Source organism: Mytilus californianus, unplaced genomic scaffold (assembly GCF_021869535.1).
Source record: "Mytilus californianus isolate M0D057914Y unplaced genomic scaffold, xbMytCali1.0.p SCAF_6, whole genome shotgun sequence".
Taxonomy (NCBI): Eukaryota; Metazoa; Mollusca; class Bivalvia; order Mytilida; family Mytilidae; genus Mytilus; species Mytilus californianus.
The window spans coordinates 100,594,685-100,612,661 of NW_026262712.1; the positions used below are offsets into that span (position 1 = coordinate 100,594,685).

General features: G+C 32.0%; 1 protein-coding gene across 3 annotated transcripts; it reads right to left on the reverse strand.

Annotated features, from left to right (window-relative positions):
- Positions 1–1,429: 1,429 nt before the first annotated feature.
- Positions 1,430–16,177, reverse strand: LOC127704239 (uncharacterized). 3 transcript variants are annotated; one of them, XR_007983193.1, is made up of 8 exons: positions 15,779–16,177; positions 14,598–14,696; positions 13,618–13,707; positions 9,373–9,496; positions 8,122–8,249; positions 6,071–6,199; positions 4,695–4,854; positions 1,430–1,918 (listed from the first exon to the last, which is right to left on the reverse strand). XR_007983193.1 is itself a non-coding variant. In XM_052208194.1 (8 exons), exons 1-8 carry the CDS (start codon positions 15,942–15,944, stop codon positions 1,707–1,709), a joined length of 1,101 nt encoding a protein of 366 aa, XP_052064154.1. In that variant the 5' UTR covers positions 15,945–16,177; the 3' UTR covers positions 1,430–1,706. The 3 variants fall into 3 exon arrangements, 2 of the variants coding, with proteins under 2 accessions (XP_052064154.1, XP_052064155.1); XM_052208194.1 differs by having other exon boundaries at positions 6,071–6,192; XM_052208195.1 differs by lacking the exons at positions 1,430–1,918; positions 4,695–4,854; positions 6,071–6,199 and adding an exon at positions 7,737–7,930.
- Positions 16,178–17,977: the final 1,800 nt, after the last annotated feature.

A 17,977-nucleotide genomic window follows, 5' to 3' on the forward strand; every position in this document is an offset into this window, starting at 1 on the left:
AATTCATTAGACAACTTTGAAGTTATACAAGTTGAATGGTTTTATTCCAAAATGTGAAAAAGAATTATTTTAAAACACATACGAATGTACAAATAAAAGAAAATGCGTCCATAACATCTTTGTCCTCCTTTCAATTAGAGACACTTAAAAGTAAAAGAAATACTTGTATGTAGATGAATAAGGTTATTTTGAGAATTAATTGATTTGTATATGTCAAGCTTTTTTCGAGAACAGTCTGGTTTTTTTTTTCGGGTAGCGTCCAGGTTTTATCGAGTGAATAACATTTTTCTAATGTGTAAAATGTGATGTTTTGATACATTTGCGTTACAAAATATGAAAAGTTCAAATAAACTACTTTAAAAACAAAAACAAAAAGCACGTACACCACAACTACTTTAATTTTCTGCAAAAATTGTCGTTCATTTATATAGACTTTATATCTACAGCGCTCAGATTGGACTTAACATCTCCAGCGCTGAACCTTACATCTACAGCGCTTGACTTTAAAATAACAGCGCTTGAACTTAATATATCTACAGCGCTGGACTTTACACTTGCAACGCTGATATTTACATCTTTGGCGCTAGACTTTATATCTACAGCATCGGACTTTTTATCTACAGCGCTTGACTTTATATCTACTTTTCATTTCCAGCGCTTGACTTTGTATTTCCAGGGCTGGACTTTACATCTCCAGTACTTGACTTACAATCTACAGCGCTAAACTGTTTCATCTCCAGCGCTAGACTTTAATAAACACTTTATTGATATGAAACCAACAGGGCTCCGTAGAAGTACTCGAAAACAAAAACAACCCGAACGATGTAAAAAGTTCATTTTAAGTGAAATAAAATACAATTATACGTAGTTTGTCCTCAATGTGTTTATAACTTGATTATTATTAAAAACAATTTAAGCAGTATTGTATAAAACTGATATTCTTGCGAAATAAAATAAGTTGATTTGATCGTATTTAATTTCACTCCGAAAAAACTGTCTTCATTCGAAAAAAAGTGGAGCGATTCATTAGAAAAACACAATCTCAACCGAACACTTAGTCTATATACCTACTGTCCCAATATTTATTTAACAAGTTCTACTGTCGCTTCACGAACTGTTTGATCGTTGTCTCCATCTCAACGCACTCGTGGCATTTTAACTCTGTCATAGATCCCGTATATTTTTTTTGTTAGGAGATAAGGAGATTTAAACAAATTGGATTATACCGGTTTTATCTTGGGTTTTGTTTTTGCTTCTTTCAAATATTACAACCTGGTCTGGTTTTGGAATCGTTTGAATTTATGTATGGCAGGAAATGCTTACTCCGAGAGCCGATTTGGTTTCCCTCTGTCGCTTCATTTTACGTTTATTTTCACTTCATGGTTGTCTGCTTTATATTTAAACTTGTGAGATATTTGAAAACCGGTAAAGTATCTTTATTATTACAAACCTGTTCAAAGGCTCTTTGATTTAACGTTATTTGAAATTCCGCGACACTTAATTCGAAATTCTTGGACACTAGACTGAATCGTGTCATGTTTAACAACCTTTGTTCGACAGTGCCCAATATTCTCTTCTGGTTTCAAATTTTGTGAATCCCTGTGATACTAAAAAGTGGACAAAAAATTGTGAAAGAGTGCATTTAAACTCCTGCTAAACGTTATTCTCATGTATGTTATAAATGAGTTCACTGCAGAAACACACACTTAGGTTTTAGATATGATTAGATCAGCAATTGTGTAGTCTAAGTCAAATGTACATTCAAGTAGACGTGTCTTCAAATTGTCATAGAAACGGTTCATCAAATTTATTTTGTCTTCCGTTGTGCGGTGATGTTCAAGGCTTTCGATCATAGGCATATGACTCCAAACTCTTGCAACAGATGTCAAACATGATGCCCACATTAGCTTTTTTTGATCTGCAAGTAATTATGATTAGAATATTTAGATTTTTTTTGGAAAAGATGATTATTTTGAAATTCTTCGGAACAAACTGTCTATTGATTTTTGTAGATTTAGGACCACAAATCACAAGCTCCCTATTGAACAGGGTAGATGGAATAATATAGTTAGAAATAATAGACTGTGTCTTCTATGTAGTAAAAATGACATTGGTGATGAATTTCATTACATATTAGAATGCAAATACTTTGAAGAAAACAGGAAACATTGTATGTCACATTACTATTTCAAAAATGCAAATACTGTTAAATACAAGCAGATTATGTCTTCAAAACACAAATCAGAACTGATTAAACTTTGTAAATTTATAAAGATTATCAACATAGGTATATGTGCTCCTGGCTAAAATGTACTTCATATATTGTCTTAGCAATTGTTTTGTTTGTTCTGTCTTATTGTAAATATTGTACATAAATGCCTTCTCTATACCTATGTATATGGTTTATTGAGAATAAAGATATATTAATATTGAATTCACCCTAAAATCCAATTAAAAAATTCTTTAATAGCAATTATGTAACAACATAAACGGTACCAATGTTTCTGCACCAGATCCGCATTTCGACAATCAATGTCTCTTCAGTGATGCTCGAGGCCAAACATTTGAAAATCCAAAAGCATATTAAAAAGTTGAAGAGCTATAAACCAAAAAGGACAAAAAAGTAAGCCAAAGCATTACATTTATTGTAAAAGTGTTATTAATAAATGGGATTCTTCAAATGAACTATTTTTTTTTATTTAGTAAACTAATTATAACTGCAGTGTACCAACCTAATATTCACATGTAATAGCAATGTTACTACAGCAGATGCGTATTTCGGCAATTAATGTCACTTCAGTGATGATGGAGGCCAAAATATTTAAAAATGCAAAACCTAAAACAGACGTTGATGAGCTGATCAAACCAAAAGGACCTAGTTTGGTTAATTCCGGACAAGGAATCAAAGCTTTGCATGAAAGCGATATAATACAAAATTAAGAACTTGTTCAGACAATAGGCATTAAAAATATATAATGTATAGCAAAATTAACCCACCGCATTCCATTACTCAGAAGTTATTGTTCGTGATTTTTTAAACAATATCTTGCAATTCAACGACTTACAAATGTATATTTAATTATGGTTAATTATCATCTATGTAATTAAAGTTTGGGCTATCGGACTTTCGTTTTAACATTTTAACAAATGTTATTTAAAAACAGTGAAAAACTGTTGGACTATTGGTACTCGAGCACCTTCGATGAAGATCGTTTTGTGTTTATATTTAAAAATATCTTTTGAAAGAATAGAGAAAGGAAAAGGGGAACGTGTCAAAGAAATAACATCCCGACCAAAGAGCAAAACAACATCCCAAGGCCACCAATCTATGTTCAAATCAGCGAGAAAATCACGCACCCAAAGGCGGGGTTCAGCTGGCATCTAAACAATAATGTATACTAGTACAGTGAAATGGACGCCACACTAAACTCCGAAACATACAAATGAACCAAATTTAATAAATACAATGTTCAATTATTAGAGATTTTTGTTAATAGTTAGTACATAAATTTTCATTCGTTATTGTAAGTCCTTAATTACAATTGCATACTAAATGAGAGATTGTCCTCTTTGATTTTCTGGATATAAATCTGCGTTAACATTAATTTTTATCTTTACTCGGTTCCTCGTTTACCGTAATATTATTATACGGATAGTCTGTTTGCGGACCCGTAATAATTTAGAGAATGCCACGCTCTATCGTACGCAAAAAAGAACCTTTAGTAGATTTCGAAAAAACAAACCCCCCATAGAAGGTTTTCTTTCTCCTCTTCACCAAGCACTCCTCCTTTCTTGCATTAGTATAGTATAAAGCCCCTTATTAACTTGAAAACCAGAAAAGCTGTTCTAACAAACAAACTGACTTCTACATCGACATGTAAAGCATTGAAATTATAGTTTATGTAGACCTTCTGTGTTACCACCATCGCACTTCGGCATAGCTATCAACAAGATAGCGTCACATTGATACCATTGCACTTCAGCGTGATCAAAAACACACTTCAGCGTCAAACAACTGCACATTAGCGTGATCATCGCGGTTCGGAGTACCATCGCGGTTCAGAGTCTTACATATAAACAAAGGACTACTATACACATGTAGCAGTTATTGACATGCCAGCTTTGGACCTCAATTAAGCTGATCGAAAGATCACGTCTTCATCATATAAAAATCAATCACAACCCATCTCGTTAGGGATTTAGTATCACGTCATCATAAATTATACGAGAAGAACGTAACCCGTAGCATGCAAACATTTTATTATTGTTATCTATTTTATCTCTAATTTTAAAGTTAAGTGTTTTCCAGTAGTACTTTTCATATGATATTAGATATAAAAGAACTTGTCTTACCACATCAAATATTCATACTATTTCACAAGTCTGGAGCATTTTCAGTGGTTGACTTATGTCATATCTAATTGTACTTTATTTGCTATTTTGATCATTTGGTGTTGGTTGAGGTTTTCTTTTTATGATAGTCGCAATCTTTCAGAATCAGTACTATTTCAAACCTTGAGGCATTATATATCTAACTGTCTATTGGTGAAGACTTAGTAGACCTCTAGATGTCTTTCAGTTGGATTTTTTGTGTGACTTTGATGTCCTGTCGAAATAGATTATTGATGTTTCATTATTTCTCCATTTACGACAAGTTATAGAATATTTCTTCTAATCTAATATTTAATACCTACTGTTTTCGTTTCCAGGATGTTTAACCGCTTTCCAGTTTCTCCTTGTGAAGGATTGTAATTCTAACCCTAATGCAGAAACCTTTGATCCTTGGCAAAACGGTAGTCTCATTTCATCTTCTGAACGATTATAAGTCTTAATAAGCATAGCCTTATGTTCTTCCTGTTTAATAAAAACAAATATTGATTATTGGTTGATTTACGTCCAGTGGCAAACATTTCATGCACGTTTAAGACAATAAATAAAATAGTATATGTAGGTCCTGTAATAGGGTTCGACCGGGATGAAGGGCTAGAAATTTGGACTACCATTTCAAAACGAGGGAAGACTGGATAGGGACAGCAATGTAGCCTTGAAAAAGGTCACGTACGGACCCCTCAAAGAGTTAAAACAAAATTAAAATGCTTAAATATCGACGAATGCTGTAATTATCTAAGAAGTTTTTTTTATGTTTTCATCTTTCTCAAGCAAATTGATGTCGTAAAATTGAGAAATCATAACTCTTTTTTGAAGAAACTTATAACGAGATATCATAAAAAGGAAAATGATAACAAAAACACATAAAGTGTATATAGTGAAACTGTCGATAAAAAAGGAATGTTTTTATCCCCAGATTTTAGTGGGGTTCGTGTTGCTCAGTCTTTATATTCTTTGCAGTGTTTTGTGTACTGTTGTTTGTCTTTTCGTTGTTTTTTGTTTTTTTGCCATGACATTGTCAATTTGTTTTCGTTTCATGAGTTTGAATATCCCTTTGGTATCTTTCGCCTGTCTTTTATAGGTATTATCAAAGAGGATATTTTTAAGCAGTGCCTGTCCCATATCAGGAGCCTGTAGTTCAGTGGTTGTCGTTGGTTGATGTCTGTCATAATCTTTTTCGTTTCCTTTTTGGTCAGATACACTATATACACTTGTTTTGTTTCTGTTATTTGTTTACTTTTTTATTATCTCGTTATAAGTTTTTTTTTCACAAAATAGTTTGTTTTTATGTTTTTATGTTTGCATTGTTTCATATTTTGTCATGTCGGGGCCTTATATCGCTGATTAAACGGTATCGGTTACACCTATTGATGGTGACCCTACTTTAACCTTTATCTGCTAAATATTTTACCCATGTCATTTGGACTCTGGTGGATAGTTGTCTTGTTGGCAATAGTACAAGTAACACTATATTTTCATTCACAATTTTTTTTATATGCAACACAGTATGTGTCTTACCATTTGAAAAACAGATTAAATGATGAAATGCAGAGATAGCATATATCCACATCTTTTACAGCTCGCATTATAATCAAATTAACCTGTGGAAGTTCATCAAATAAGAATGAAAATGAAGTTCAAGGTTATAATATAATTGCCTTATATGATATTATTATAGTACCTTAGATATAAATCCCTCTTGAAACATTGTCTTTTGAACTTCTGACATTTGCTTGTGAAACTCTAATGAACCATACCCTCCTTTATCATCTTTTACCAAACCGATAAGATACATTATTCCACCTGAAAACTATCAATAATAATTTAAAGTATGAATACTTGGTTATGTTGTGGTTATCTTATACTTTTTGGTAATAGCTTTAGCGTAGCATGTAATAAGCAAAATACTGTACTTAAGGAGTTGCTCCGTTTTACCATAGGCAAGACTTCCACTTGAAATCCCCTGGCCTGTGTATTTTGCATATTCCGTTAACTGTTTGGAGTTCAACTGGCAATTTTTGCTAAATTTTGAAAGAAACAATGAAATATTCGTAGTTATATGCCTTATTTGTTCTAATTATTAATACTCAAGGACCTAGCTGTGAGTACTTAAACTATGACAGATTTACAGACAAAAACCGAACCAATGCCATATTGCCGACTAATTGGCGTTTAGTACACTCAAAGAGTTATTGTCCAGCAGCAACAAACCGGACCAAATGAAGTATCAATATCGATATTATAGCGCGGGCTACTTGACGGAGGGTGCGCGTCAGTAATTATTCAGTAGAAGAACCATGCAGCCCATGGGCGAGTTGTTAAAAATGTGTATATGATTTCACACTATATGTGTTTCTACGGTAACCTTATCAAAAATAAGGAGACTCTGCAGTATTGCCAATAACTAATACAACTACAAGTATCAACCAGAGACATATGACGAGGTTGTAAGCAGCTATAGGTCACCATACGATCCTCAACAATGAGCAAAACCCAGACAGATTTATGATATTTGTCAGTTTGGAAAGCTTACATATTAAGTTTTTAATGAATATTAACCGAATAGAGCTATACAAAAAATTCAAACCGACTTCGGTCAAATGCGCCTTAGGGGGTCTGCTACCTTTCATACCATCTTGTTAGTATAATTGTTCATCTTTTATTAAAAAAAACATATTATGGTAATACAATACCAATATACTTTTTAAGCGTATATGTATATTTTGTATACATTTATTGGATACAGTATCGTTTTTCATAACAATCTAACACCCTGGTAAGAAAGATGGTTGACTTAATAAATATATATATCGTTTTGTAGATATTTTACTAAATTGACTCCCTGAATAATCCCCATCAGACAAATTAAGTTTCAGATGGTTTTAGCTATTCGATTTAGGTCTATATTTTGCCATATATAAATAAGTATATATACCAACGGCTTTCAAATTTTTGTTTTTGTTCTGCAGTAAATACATTTCGATAATTTCAAGCAAGTGCATGTAAATGTCAAGGATATACAATATAAAGAGATGTACAATGTAAAGGTACTCTATACAAAACAGGAATACCTTAGCAATTAGACTTTTTTTCCGTTTCTGAAGCTTGCTCTACAGATGAAAGCTCATTGGTCTCTTTTTTCAAAACAGGAATACCCTAGTCATTAAACTTTTCTCTGTTTCTCAAGCTAGCTCTTTTTACAGATGAAAACTACTTGATCCCTTTATACAAACAGGAATACCCTAGCCATTAGACATTTTATTTCTGTTTCTAAAGCTTGCTCTATTTAAAGATGAAACTAATTGACTCCGCTATACAAAACAGGAATACCCCAGCCATTAGACATTTTTTTCTGTTTCTGAAGCTTGCTCTATTTAAAGATAAAAACTAATTGACCCCTCTATACAAAACAGGAATACCCCAGCCATTAGACATTTTTTTCTGTTTCTGAAGCTAGCTCTATTTAAAGATGAAACTCATTGACCCCTCTATACAAAACAGGAATACCCGAGCCATTAGACACTTCTTTTTCATTTGACCCCTAAAATAAAAAAAAAAAAAAACTTTTTTTCATCATTTCAAAGTTGTGCCTACAATTACGCAAATGGTGCTTTATGTTGGTGCAGAAAGGACATATGTGAATTGGACATCAAAAGGATGCTAAACTTGACATGTTAGGTCTAAATGTTAAATTTTATTCGTATACAATTAAAATGTTAGATATAATCATACCACGTTTTAATTCTTTTCCTCGTTGAAGAAGGAATGTTTCCCAGTCCTTCTCGGCTTGTTGAGCAAATAGTTTCTGTTCAATCTCGTTACCATCATGTACGAACATTCCATGTTCTATATTGCAAGGTCTGTTCGAAGAATATTGCTTTTCAATCAAATTATTTAGTTTTTGTGTTCATTTTGTTTTTACTTTGGAAAAGTATTAAAAAACATACACGTTTTAGCTTCCTTAAAAGCTTTGGGATGCTTCGCTGTATCAAAATTCTAAGTAAGATATGGCTGTTTGAGTATGAGAAAGATGTTATTTATCTCCTTAGTGCAAACACACATTAATGTGGTATTTGACGCCCGTCTTTTTGACGCAATATTTATTTGCATATGAATATCCTCATGCGTGTTTTCCTACACTACCATTTTATTAAATTGCAATTAGATGCCTCCTAAATATTCCAGATCATTCTCACAATTCTAATGCACAATTCTGGGTTTACCATTGTCTTGGCGTATCCATTTTATATATATATATCATTTGGTTTTATAACATGGAATACATGTATTCTCATTCTGACAAAATTCTTGAAAATTATTGGCAGTAATATGTATTTTTTGTTGTACATGTGGTGTATATACATATTAAGTCAAATAAGCACTCAGGAAATAGTACTAGTCCCTGCTTGTTTTTATTATCATGAATTCGACACGACATTATAAAGCATGGTAAACCAGTAAAGGCAAAATTATTCATTGAACGGGTATCAGATCGGATCTAAAATACACATACTGGAACTTTGTCCGTATTTTTATATCTTCTCCTGTCCGGGACATGTTCCCAATTCTTTATCTCATAGAATCTTTCCCAAACCCAAAAGTCAACCAATGAGAACCGATATTTGTTACGTAATGATTTCGAGATGGCAAGAACATCGTATGACACTAATGGCTTCGCACCGTGATGCAAAGCAATAATAAACAGAAGCAGATACATATATTGTAGTTACACACACAACTATGTGAATAAGTGACAAGACACCCGAAAATATGTTATTATGTCAAAGAGAGCATGTAATAATTATATTGTTGTTAAATAATAAGACATTTAAGGGCACATTAATAAGATGAACTTCCAATTAGATAATAACAAAAATGAAAACAGCACTTTATAAATCTTATGCGTTTGAAGAGCTTTTCCGGATTTACTTTCATCAGGAATGCTGGTTCATTGAACAAATTAGACATGTCATTATGGCTTACCTTTCTGATAACCAATGGAATCCAAAGGTGGAAAATATCAAATGTATAAAATTTGACGGTAAACATTGTTTATACATGTCCTTGGAACACACAGCTTGGTACATATTATGTTGATTAAGCTTGCCTGGAAAGTGCAGAAAATATCTATTAACTTAACATAACAATTTGCATCTGTTTTAATTGTTCTTGTATCTCTGCAATTGATTGAATGGGGGTTAATTTATGATATGCCAATGTTTTGTTAAAATTCACAATGGCAACGTAAGTTCAGATAGTGAAATTGATCATGTTTTATGCCCTTAAAGTCACACGAAAACACCACAAGGAGAAAATTGTTTTATTGTATTCTATCACAAAGTCATGTTCTCAATAGGAATAGAAACATTTGTAAAAAATCTCAGTAATAGCAAATATAAAAAAAATCAGAAGAGTCATGTATGTATTTATTTGCAGGAAGATTAATCAATAGACATGGCGAACATGCAGGCAAGTCTCAGATGACGCATTTGGTGGTAATGATGATGATGGATAGCTGTTTAACGTTCAGTGGCAAATTAATGCATATTCAGAACGAGAACATGTTAATTTAATACATACATGTATATTAACCCTGCTTTGTATTAGACTGACACGCTGAGGTAGCAATACACAGTTAGAAATTTAGTTTCGCATTTTGGCCATGGAGAATATTTTTAAACATGAAAGTTCTTGTGCAATAAAATTCATTTTCAGATAGCTGAAGAATAATATAGCTTTCAAAGAGGGTTTTATATGAACATCAAGATTGTTTTTTGCATGTTCTAAAGGCCCTTTTTCTTTTTTGGCAGTCCGTATTTTCACATCCGTACCGCCCATATGTCTAGAAATTATTGTAGTGCTTTCCAACATTTGACCCTCGAACCTTTCAATTTAATTTTTGGAAAAAATGAGGTGAAATGCATATGATAGATAAATGTCAATGCTTTCAGAAAATGTATCACTCTATAGCTAATGGTTTGAAATTCTTCTTTGGACCAAATTTTTGGGACATTTTAGACATTTTCAACCCCCCCTTTTGCAATATTTTGTTTCAAATAAATGCAGATTATTGCCATAGTTAAACCAAAAAGAGATTATATTTCACCGTTTTAACTTTTGGAGACCAAATCTATGATAGAAGCTATTTCCATACATATGCACATGTATATATAGTTAGATAAGGGAAAATTATGTGTTTTACATTGAAAATAAAAATAAGAAACAAAGCGTAGAATGTTTACAATCCAAAGTCAGTAAATCATGATTAGGAGGTTGAAGAGCAGATTTTCTGACAACTCAAAAAATATATATAAAAATCAAGTCTTCAATGTCTTCCTGAAAACGAAACATTGAATTTTCGAACCCGGAGTGCTTGAATCATTTAAATAGTATACAATGTGCAGTGATCAAAATATTAAAGGTAAATATATAGAATAAACACTTCTAAATAGAACCAACTAAGTAGAAAACTTAACAAGTATAACCAATGTCACTAAGTCAATGATTTATATGCATATTTAAAACTTCAAATATTAACAATAAGCAAAAACATTGATTGAATTTGTCCAACAAATAGAGCGATCCGAGATAATAACCTTTGAGCTTTAGGTTATTTAATTCGGAGTTTTAAACACAAGGTCATATTTCTTTGAGGGGTTTTAAGTATACAAGTACATGTATTACATTCAGAACGTTTGCATTATTGTTCTAGCTCGTAACACTTTCTATCATTTAATCCCACAAATGGATTGACCATTCGATATCAGTAAGTCAGTGATTGAGTCAGATTTAAAAATTCCGAATTTTTTTTTAAAGGCGTTTTTATATACATGTAAAAATAAGAAGATGAGGTATGATAGCCAATTAGACAATTAACCCTCCACCAGTCACCGTGCTGCCTTCAACAATGAGCCTTACTTTGAGCGCATTTTTCTCATTGGGACTGCCTCTGGTCACAGTGAGTGGTGTACACAAATTTTCGTTATTCGTATTAAGGTGCAGCATTTTATTCTAAATTGTTAATCAACCAGCTTTCAATCATGTCCCTATAAACTTCACATAAGATTTTAAAAGCCACTTACATTATAAGCTTCTTATGTTTTCCACCTGAATGAATGTTTGCTTAATATTAAGTAGCAGATATTAAATGAAAATTTCGGACAATAGTTTGACATCTCTCAGATATCTAATATTGTTTTTTACTACAATTAGTACTACACACTTAATCGGGTTTGAACCCATATATATATAAAAAGAAGATGTGGTATAATTGTCAATGAGACAACTCTTCACAGGAGACCAAATGACACAGAAATGAACAAATATAAGTAACCGTAAGGCCTTCAACAATGAGCAAAGCCCATACCGCATAGTCAGCTATAAAAGGCCTCAAAATGCAATTCAAACGAGAAAACTAACGGCCTAAATTTATGTACAAAAAAATGAACGAAAAACAAATATGTAACACATTCACAAACGTCAACCACTGAATTACAGGCTCCTGACTTGGGACAGGCACATACATACATAATGTGGCCTGGTTAAACATGTTAGTGGGATCCCAACCCTCCCCTAACCTGGGACAGTTGTGTAACAGTACAACATAAGAACGAACTATAAAAATCAGTTGAAAAAGGCTTAACTCATACAAATAGAAATACATCTAACAAAAACACAGAGGGGACGCGGCCGGGTACTTGTTAATCCCAACAACAAAAAGACACTAAGTACAGATCTGAGAGTACTCGCAGTTACTGACAGTTAGTTCAAAAACAATAACAACTAATAAAAAAAATCATGCATTTAAGACCATATGGTCACAACACCTGAATACTAGTCGTAACTAACTTTATCATTTTGAATTCAACTTATTATTCCTTGCTGTCTCTTCTTAATTCAATATATTTAAGCACCAAATATCGATTGTATATCATCATGATTAAATCAACAGGGACTGACCTTATGGCATCCTGTACTCGAAGTGGAATCGTAAAGAAAGGTCCAGGATGATTGAATGCATTCTTATGTTAAAGAATTTTCGTGATTCGTCTTGCACCACGAAGCTCCAGCGTCCGATCATAAAACAATTATAGCATGTTTGAACAATTAGCAACATACATATTACCGATCTGCAATTGATACTCGCTGTCAATTACATCTTGAAAATAAATCACGTTCTCCTAGACTTTTTAAAATATAAACCACTTAACCAGTACTAATCAACGGATTTAGGGTAGACTTCATAAAGAGTAAGAGAAAAACATATAGTGTAATATGTGAAAATATTAAAAGCGACAGGTTTTATGAATATAATTGTATATAATATAGCTCTATTTTTTTTTTTTTTTTTTTTTTTTCAATTTTTATTAAGGTGGATGGGGAGGGGTGCGGAGGGTCTTAATTAAAACCCAAAGATATTTTTGATAATTTGTCAAAATGTAGTTTTTATCATGCTTTTTTCCAAAATATAATAAAACGTTTGGGTTACCAAACTTTTTTTTCACGCTACAGGTTGTGCAAAATTGTCAGATTTTGTATAGATTATGCATGGAAAATCCAATTTTGTGTGATAAAAAGAAAACTACACCATATAATTTTAAGATAAAATGTGAGAATATAGCTCTTATAACATGCTTTCAGATAAGAAAAAGAAAAAAATAAGGTCACCGGACTTGTTTTCTTGCTACATATTAAAATAGGTAAATTTATTATAACACTTTCTATTATAAAAATTACTTTATCTGAGTTATCTCCCCTACTTTCTGAGTTATCTCCCTTTATGTGGCAAAGTTGAAAAAAATGAATAAAACAAAAAAAAAAATGTGTTTTTTAGAAAAAAACAGCCGTAAATATGATAAAACACATAATTTTCTATATTAACATGAAAAGTCTTACAAATGAATTGCATACTACTCTCAAAATTTGCACATATCATTAAAGATCTAGACCAATTGTTATCTGCTACTTCAAAATCAAAGATGGAGGAAGACATCCCAGTCACCTTTGTATCGGGTAAAACTTTTCAGATTACTCTGTTCACAATGCTCTTTAACTACTACGTTATATAGCCTTTTAACATTTTTGATTCGAGCGTCACAAGTGAGTAAAATTGGTATGCGATATCCATTTTGCAATAAAGTTTTACGGATGAGCCAAACTTCCACAGCAAGTGTTTGTATCTATGAGAGAACTATGTAAATGTAATAAGTATTTTATGTACCAACATACAATTTATAGTGCTGAAAAGACTACTGAATTCGTTATTCGGATGATCTTCGAATATTACAAACATCTGTCTTGAATGTTCATCTATTTTTTCTGCAATAAATACAAGGTTGACAACTGTTAGCACTACAATACATATATATCAAGATATCATCAATATCATTGCACAAGTTCCTGTTATTCTTAGACTGTTTGTGACGACTTTTAAGGGCTTTGAACTAGCTGTCAGTAACTGCGAGTACTCCTTTATCTTTACGTTGTGTTTTTTTCGTCGTTCTGTTATTTCTTTTGTGATTCGTGTCGATCTGATGAGTCAAGCCATTTCCAACTGATCTTTTAAAGTTTGTTCGTATGTTGTGCTATGTCAGGCTATGGGAGGGTCGAACGCCCACAAACATGTTGAACCCCTCCACATTCTATTTTTGCCTGTCCATAATTAGAAGCCTTTTATTTAGTGGCTGTCGATGGTTGCTGTCGATCTTATTTGATTTTCACTTATTGTTGTGTTATAAATCGGGCATTTTGTTTTTTCGTTTGAATTGTTTCACATTTTGTCATATGGGGGTATTCACAATTGACTTTACGGTATGGATGTTGATCATTGTTATAGATCTACGTTGACCTATGATTGCGGAAACTCGCTTCATTTGAACATCTCATTGGCAAGCATACCACATCGTCTTATCTTATATAGCAACAATATCAACAGTACCAATTAATTTTAATTCATCAGATGTGCATTTCTGCAATTCATGTCTCTTCAGTGATGCTCAAGAACAAAATGGAAACGTCTAGCCAACAAATAGACATTTGTAAAAAGTATTTGCAAAACGGTCAGTAAGTATATTGAAATACGTTATTGAAGAACAAAGCCAAATAGATTAAATATTAATCGGAAGTGAAAATAACTCAATGATTTCTACAATAAATACATTGTATTTAAAAAATGTTACCTTGACTTAATTTTAAATAAGAAAACATACCCTTCATTTTGTTAAGTATTTCAACCGAATTCCCTCCATCCGCAGTACAGTAATCAGCAATAACTATTACGTCATCTTCAAAATGCTTGCACAACGTTTCTAAAATGGATATACGTGATGAAAGTTATTTTTCTGAACAAAATGTGTTGTACTCGTGTAAAAAAAAAATCAGTTACATGTAATAGGACAAAAACATACTTTCCTCGAATTTTCTGAAAACTCGTAATAGAGTTCATCTTCATCTTCATCATTATATGTTTCATTGTTTTTTCGCGTTCCTGTATTGTCTGACTACTGATTGTGGATTCTAATTTCAGATTAGAGCTGGATTTTGCTAGCCCCCATGCCACTTATTTCAATGTTGTAGTTCCCCGACCTGTTTGTTATTTTAAAAAGCGTGTGCTTGGTGGAATAAGTTATTGCACAGCCTAAATGCTTATAAAAGGCAAAACATCTGGTCATATCTTGTTCGATTGTACCATATTTATTATAGAATAACAGAAAATTGTTTTGATTGCTTTGTTTTTTGTAAACCAGATATGCCGCTTCAATTGCAAAGCGATTGAGAGAAAGACGGAAAAAATACACAAATGTCATATTCGCTAAAAGACATGTTCAGTGGCATCGCGTTTCATAAAATTATTTCACATAAATAATTATTTGAAAAACAATTTATACACAAACTATAAAATTTTGTAACTTTTGGGCATAATCGTCATCTCTTCTAAAACTAACAATATGAAAAAAGTGGTAATTTAAAATTTCCTTGTTCAAGTGTTCAGTTCCATTTGATGACCATTGAAGTAAGGTATAGAAAAAACACATTTGACGCAAAGAAGAACGGAGTGTAAACCTTCAGATGATGACCTTTAGCTCATAATGAGGTCACAATAACGAGAACTAATCCATATAACGACACTGTTCATAGCGATGCACTGGTCAAGGGCAGTTCCGAGGCAAAGAACAAAAATACATAAGCCTAAACATTATTATTATTTGATTTAAAAAAAATCTATACCCTGTTTGATGAGTTTGTTTTCTTCTAAATAACTTTTTTGTATATACATGTATATGAAAAAAAACGAAAATGTTAGAATAAAGAAGATTTGTCAAAATTGTAAACCAAATATAAGCACAATCAAAAATACCGTAAATATATATTTTTTTCGTAATCAACATACCTATGCATTTGAGAATGGGCTCCGCAGAAGATATAATTATTTGGTTGCAAACTCTCATTACATCAGAGTACCGACTTTGTTCGTCTGAGTACATCATACTTTTTTTCCTCTTTCTGAATAATGAAATGAGAAGTAAGCAATAACCTTTTGGCCACGTGCTGCTCATCTACGTTTAAAGATGACTCCAATATCCTTGAAGGATACTAATTAACATAAATGAGTGTATATCCCTGTTGAACATTCCGCGAACTTTGACATCATAACCTGACTTCAGTGAACCAATCTCTGTGTTAGAGTAGCCTCAGAGATAACCTATGAAAGCCGTACAGCTTAATATTTCCAATGGGTCATTTATAAATACCGATGTGGGTATTTTAAGGTTTAAAATCAGACGTAAGTAGGAACACGGTATTATAAAATTAAGAACAATGATTTAATTATCTATCTAGATCTGACATTTCTTTCTTGTTCTACATTGGCACATCTCAAAAGTTTGACTTCTTTTTCTAAAACATTTCGATTCGGATGATTTACTAAATCGATTCAGGTAATTGATCTCGATCATATATTGTATTATGATAACAATATTTCTTATTTATCAAAATATCGATTTTACTTTGCCCTGCATTATAAGAAGTAATCCGGTTTAGACCTTTACTATTATATGATTCTTTTTGGCGCCTTTTTCTAATTATCGAAAAAAAAAATCATATATATAGCGAGTGTAACAGCTGTATTCAGATAATACTAATTATAATGCCTTTGTATATAAGTTTTTTTCTATTGCCAATTCATATTATTCGTATTTGTGTATTGTGATTCAGGGATTGTGAGATGTTTTGTGATTATGTTATGTTGTATAGCATTACATGCTAGCCAATAGTATTTATTAAAACTGCTTTGTTGCGTCTCTTAATCCTACAAGTCTTCAGTTGTTTTATTTCGAAGTAATCACAATATTGTTATGTTCGGATGAGCAAAGCAAAGTGAAGTTGATTCAATGACTCTAATTATTTGAAGCGTGTGTAAATCTTGTATTATTGTTAAAATGTATATTGTTCGTTACTTTTTAGATTTTTTTTCAAATAAAATTGGACACATGTATGTATTGTTAAAGATCAATTAAGCATATGCATTTCTTTAGATAACTCCTTATTTCAAAAGTAGTCAGTATGCCCATTTTATAGGATTTCACTATATACTTGTATCTTATGATTTTCAAAATGTCGTTTTTTTAATTTTTATTTGATAGGAATGGATGACCAATCCATATTTTTTTATTGTTTTATATATGATATTTAGATTTATCAAGCATAGTTAGCCTACGCACATAATTTATAATTTACAATAACAGTGCTTTAAACATAATTATATATGAGAATCTGTATACAGCTGTATATGCATTTACCCAGTGTGGAAAACGGTATAAAGTAAATTGTAATACCGTTGTATGTGTAAAATACCCAAATATGAAGAAAAAAAAGTAAATCGTACGTGTAGTTGAAGTAATCAGCTAGAACCAGATAATTTTTTCTGCGGTGAAAAATAACTTACGGTAACCTATAGTTGTTAATTTCTGTGTCATTTGGTCTCTTGTGGAGAGTTGTCTCATTGGCAATCATACCACATCTTCTTTTTTATATTAAACGAGTAACAGTTCCAAGCTAACATAACACACGTCTATTGTATATGATACTACTTTTTGATAGTCTAGTAATTCACTTCTATCGAAAAACGAAGGTTATTAAATATATATACTCTGTACGTAATTAATACAAACGTTTTCTGAAATCAGAGCAATGAAGCGAACTAAAGATTTGTATATTTAATTATACCACTAATGATCTAACCCATTTATTTTGAAAATAAATATACTTTTATTTGTTGTTGTTGTGACGTTGGTAAGCACCTCGCTAGACTCAAGCTAGCAGCCAGTTTTCAGATATGTCTAATAACAACAGTTGCAACGATTCAAACTTACTCAAAAAACGTTTTTATTAATATATAATAACTACAATAACTTTTTTATATAGAAGATAGTTACTATTCAATGAATTTATAAATTTCATTTCCTGTTCAAAAATTAGAATACAATATTATTATGCTTTCAATGTACCAAACAGCGTGATGCACGCTTTAAAACTTTAACAGTTAACACTTATGAGTATTAAATAGAATCGTCAATAATTATGAAAAACA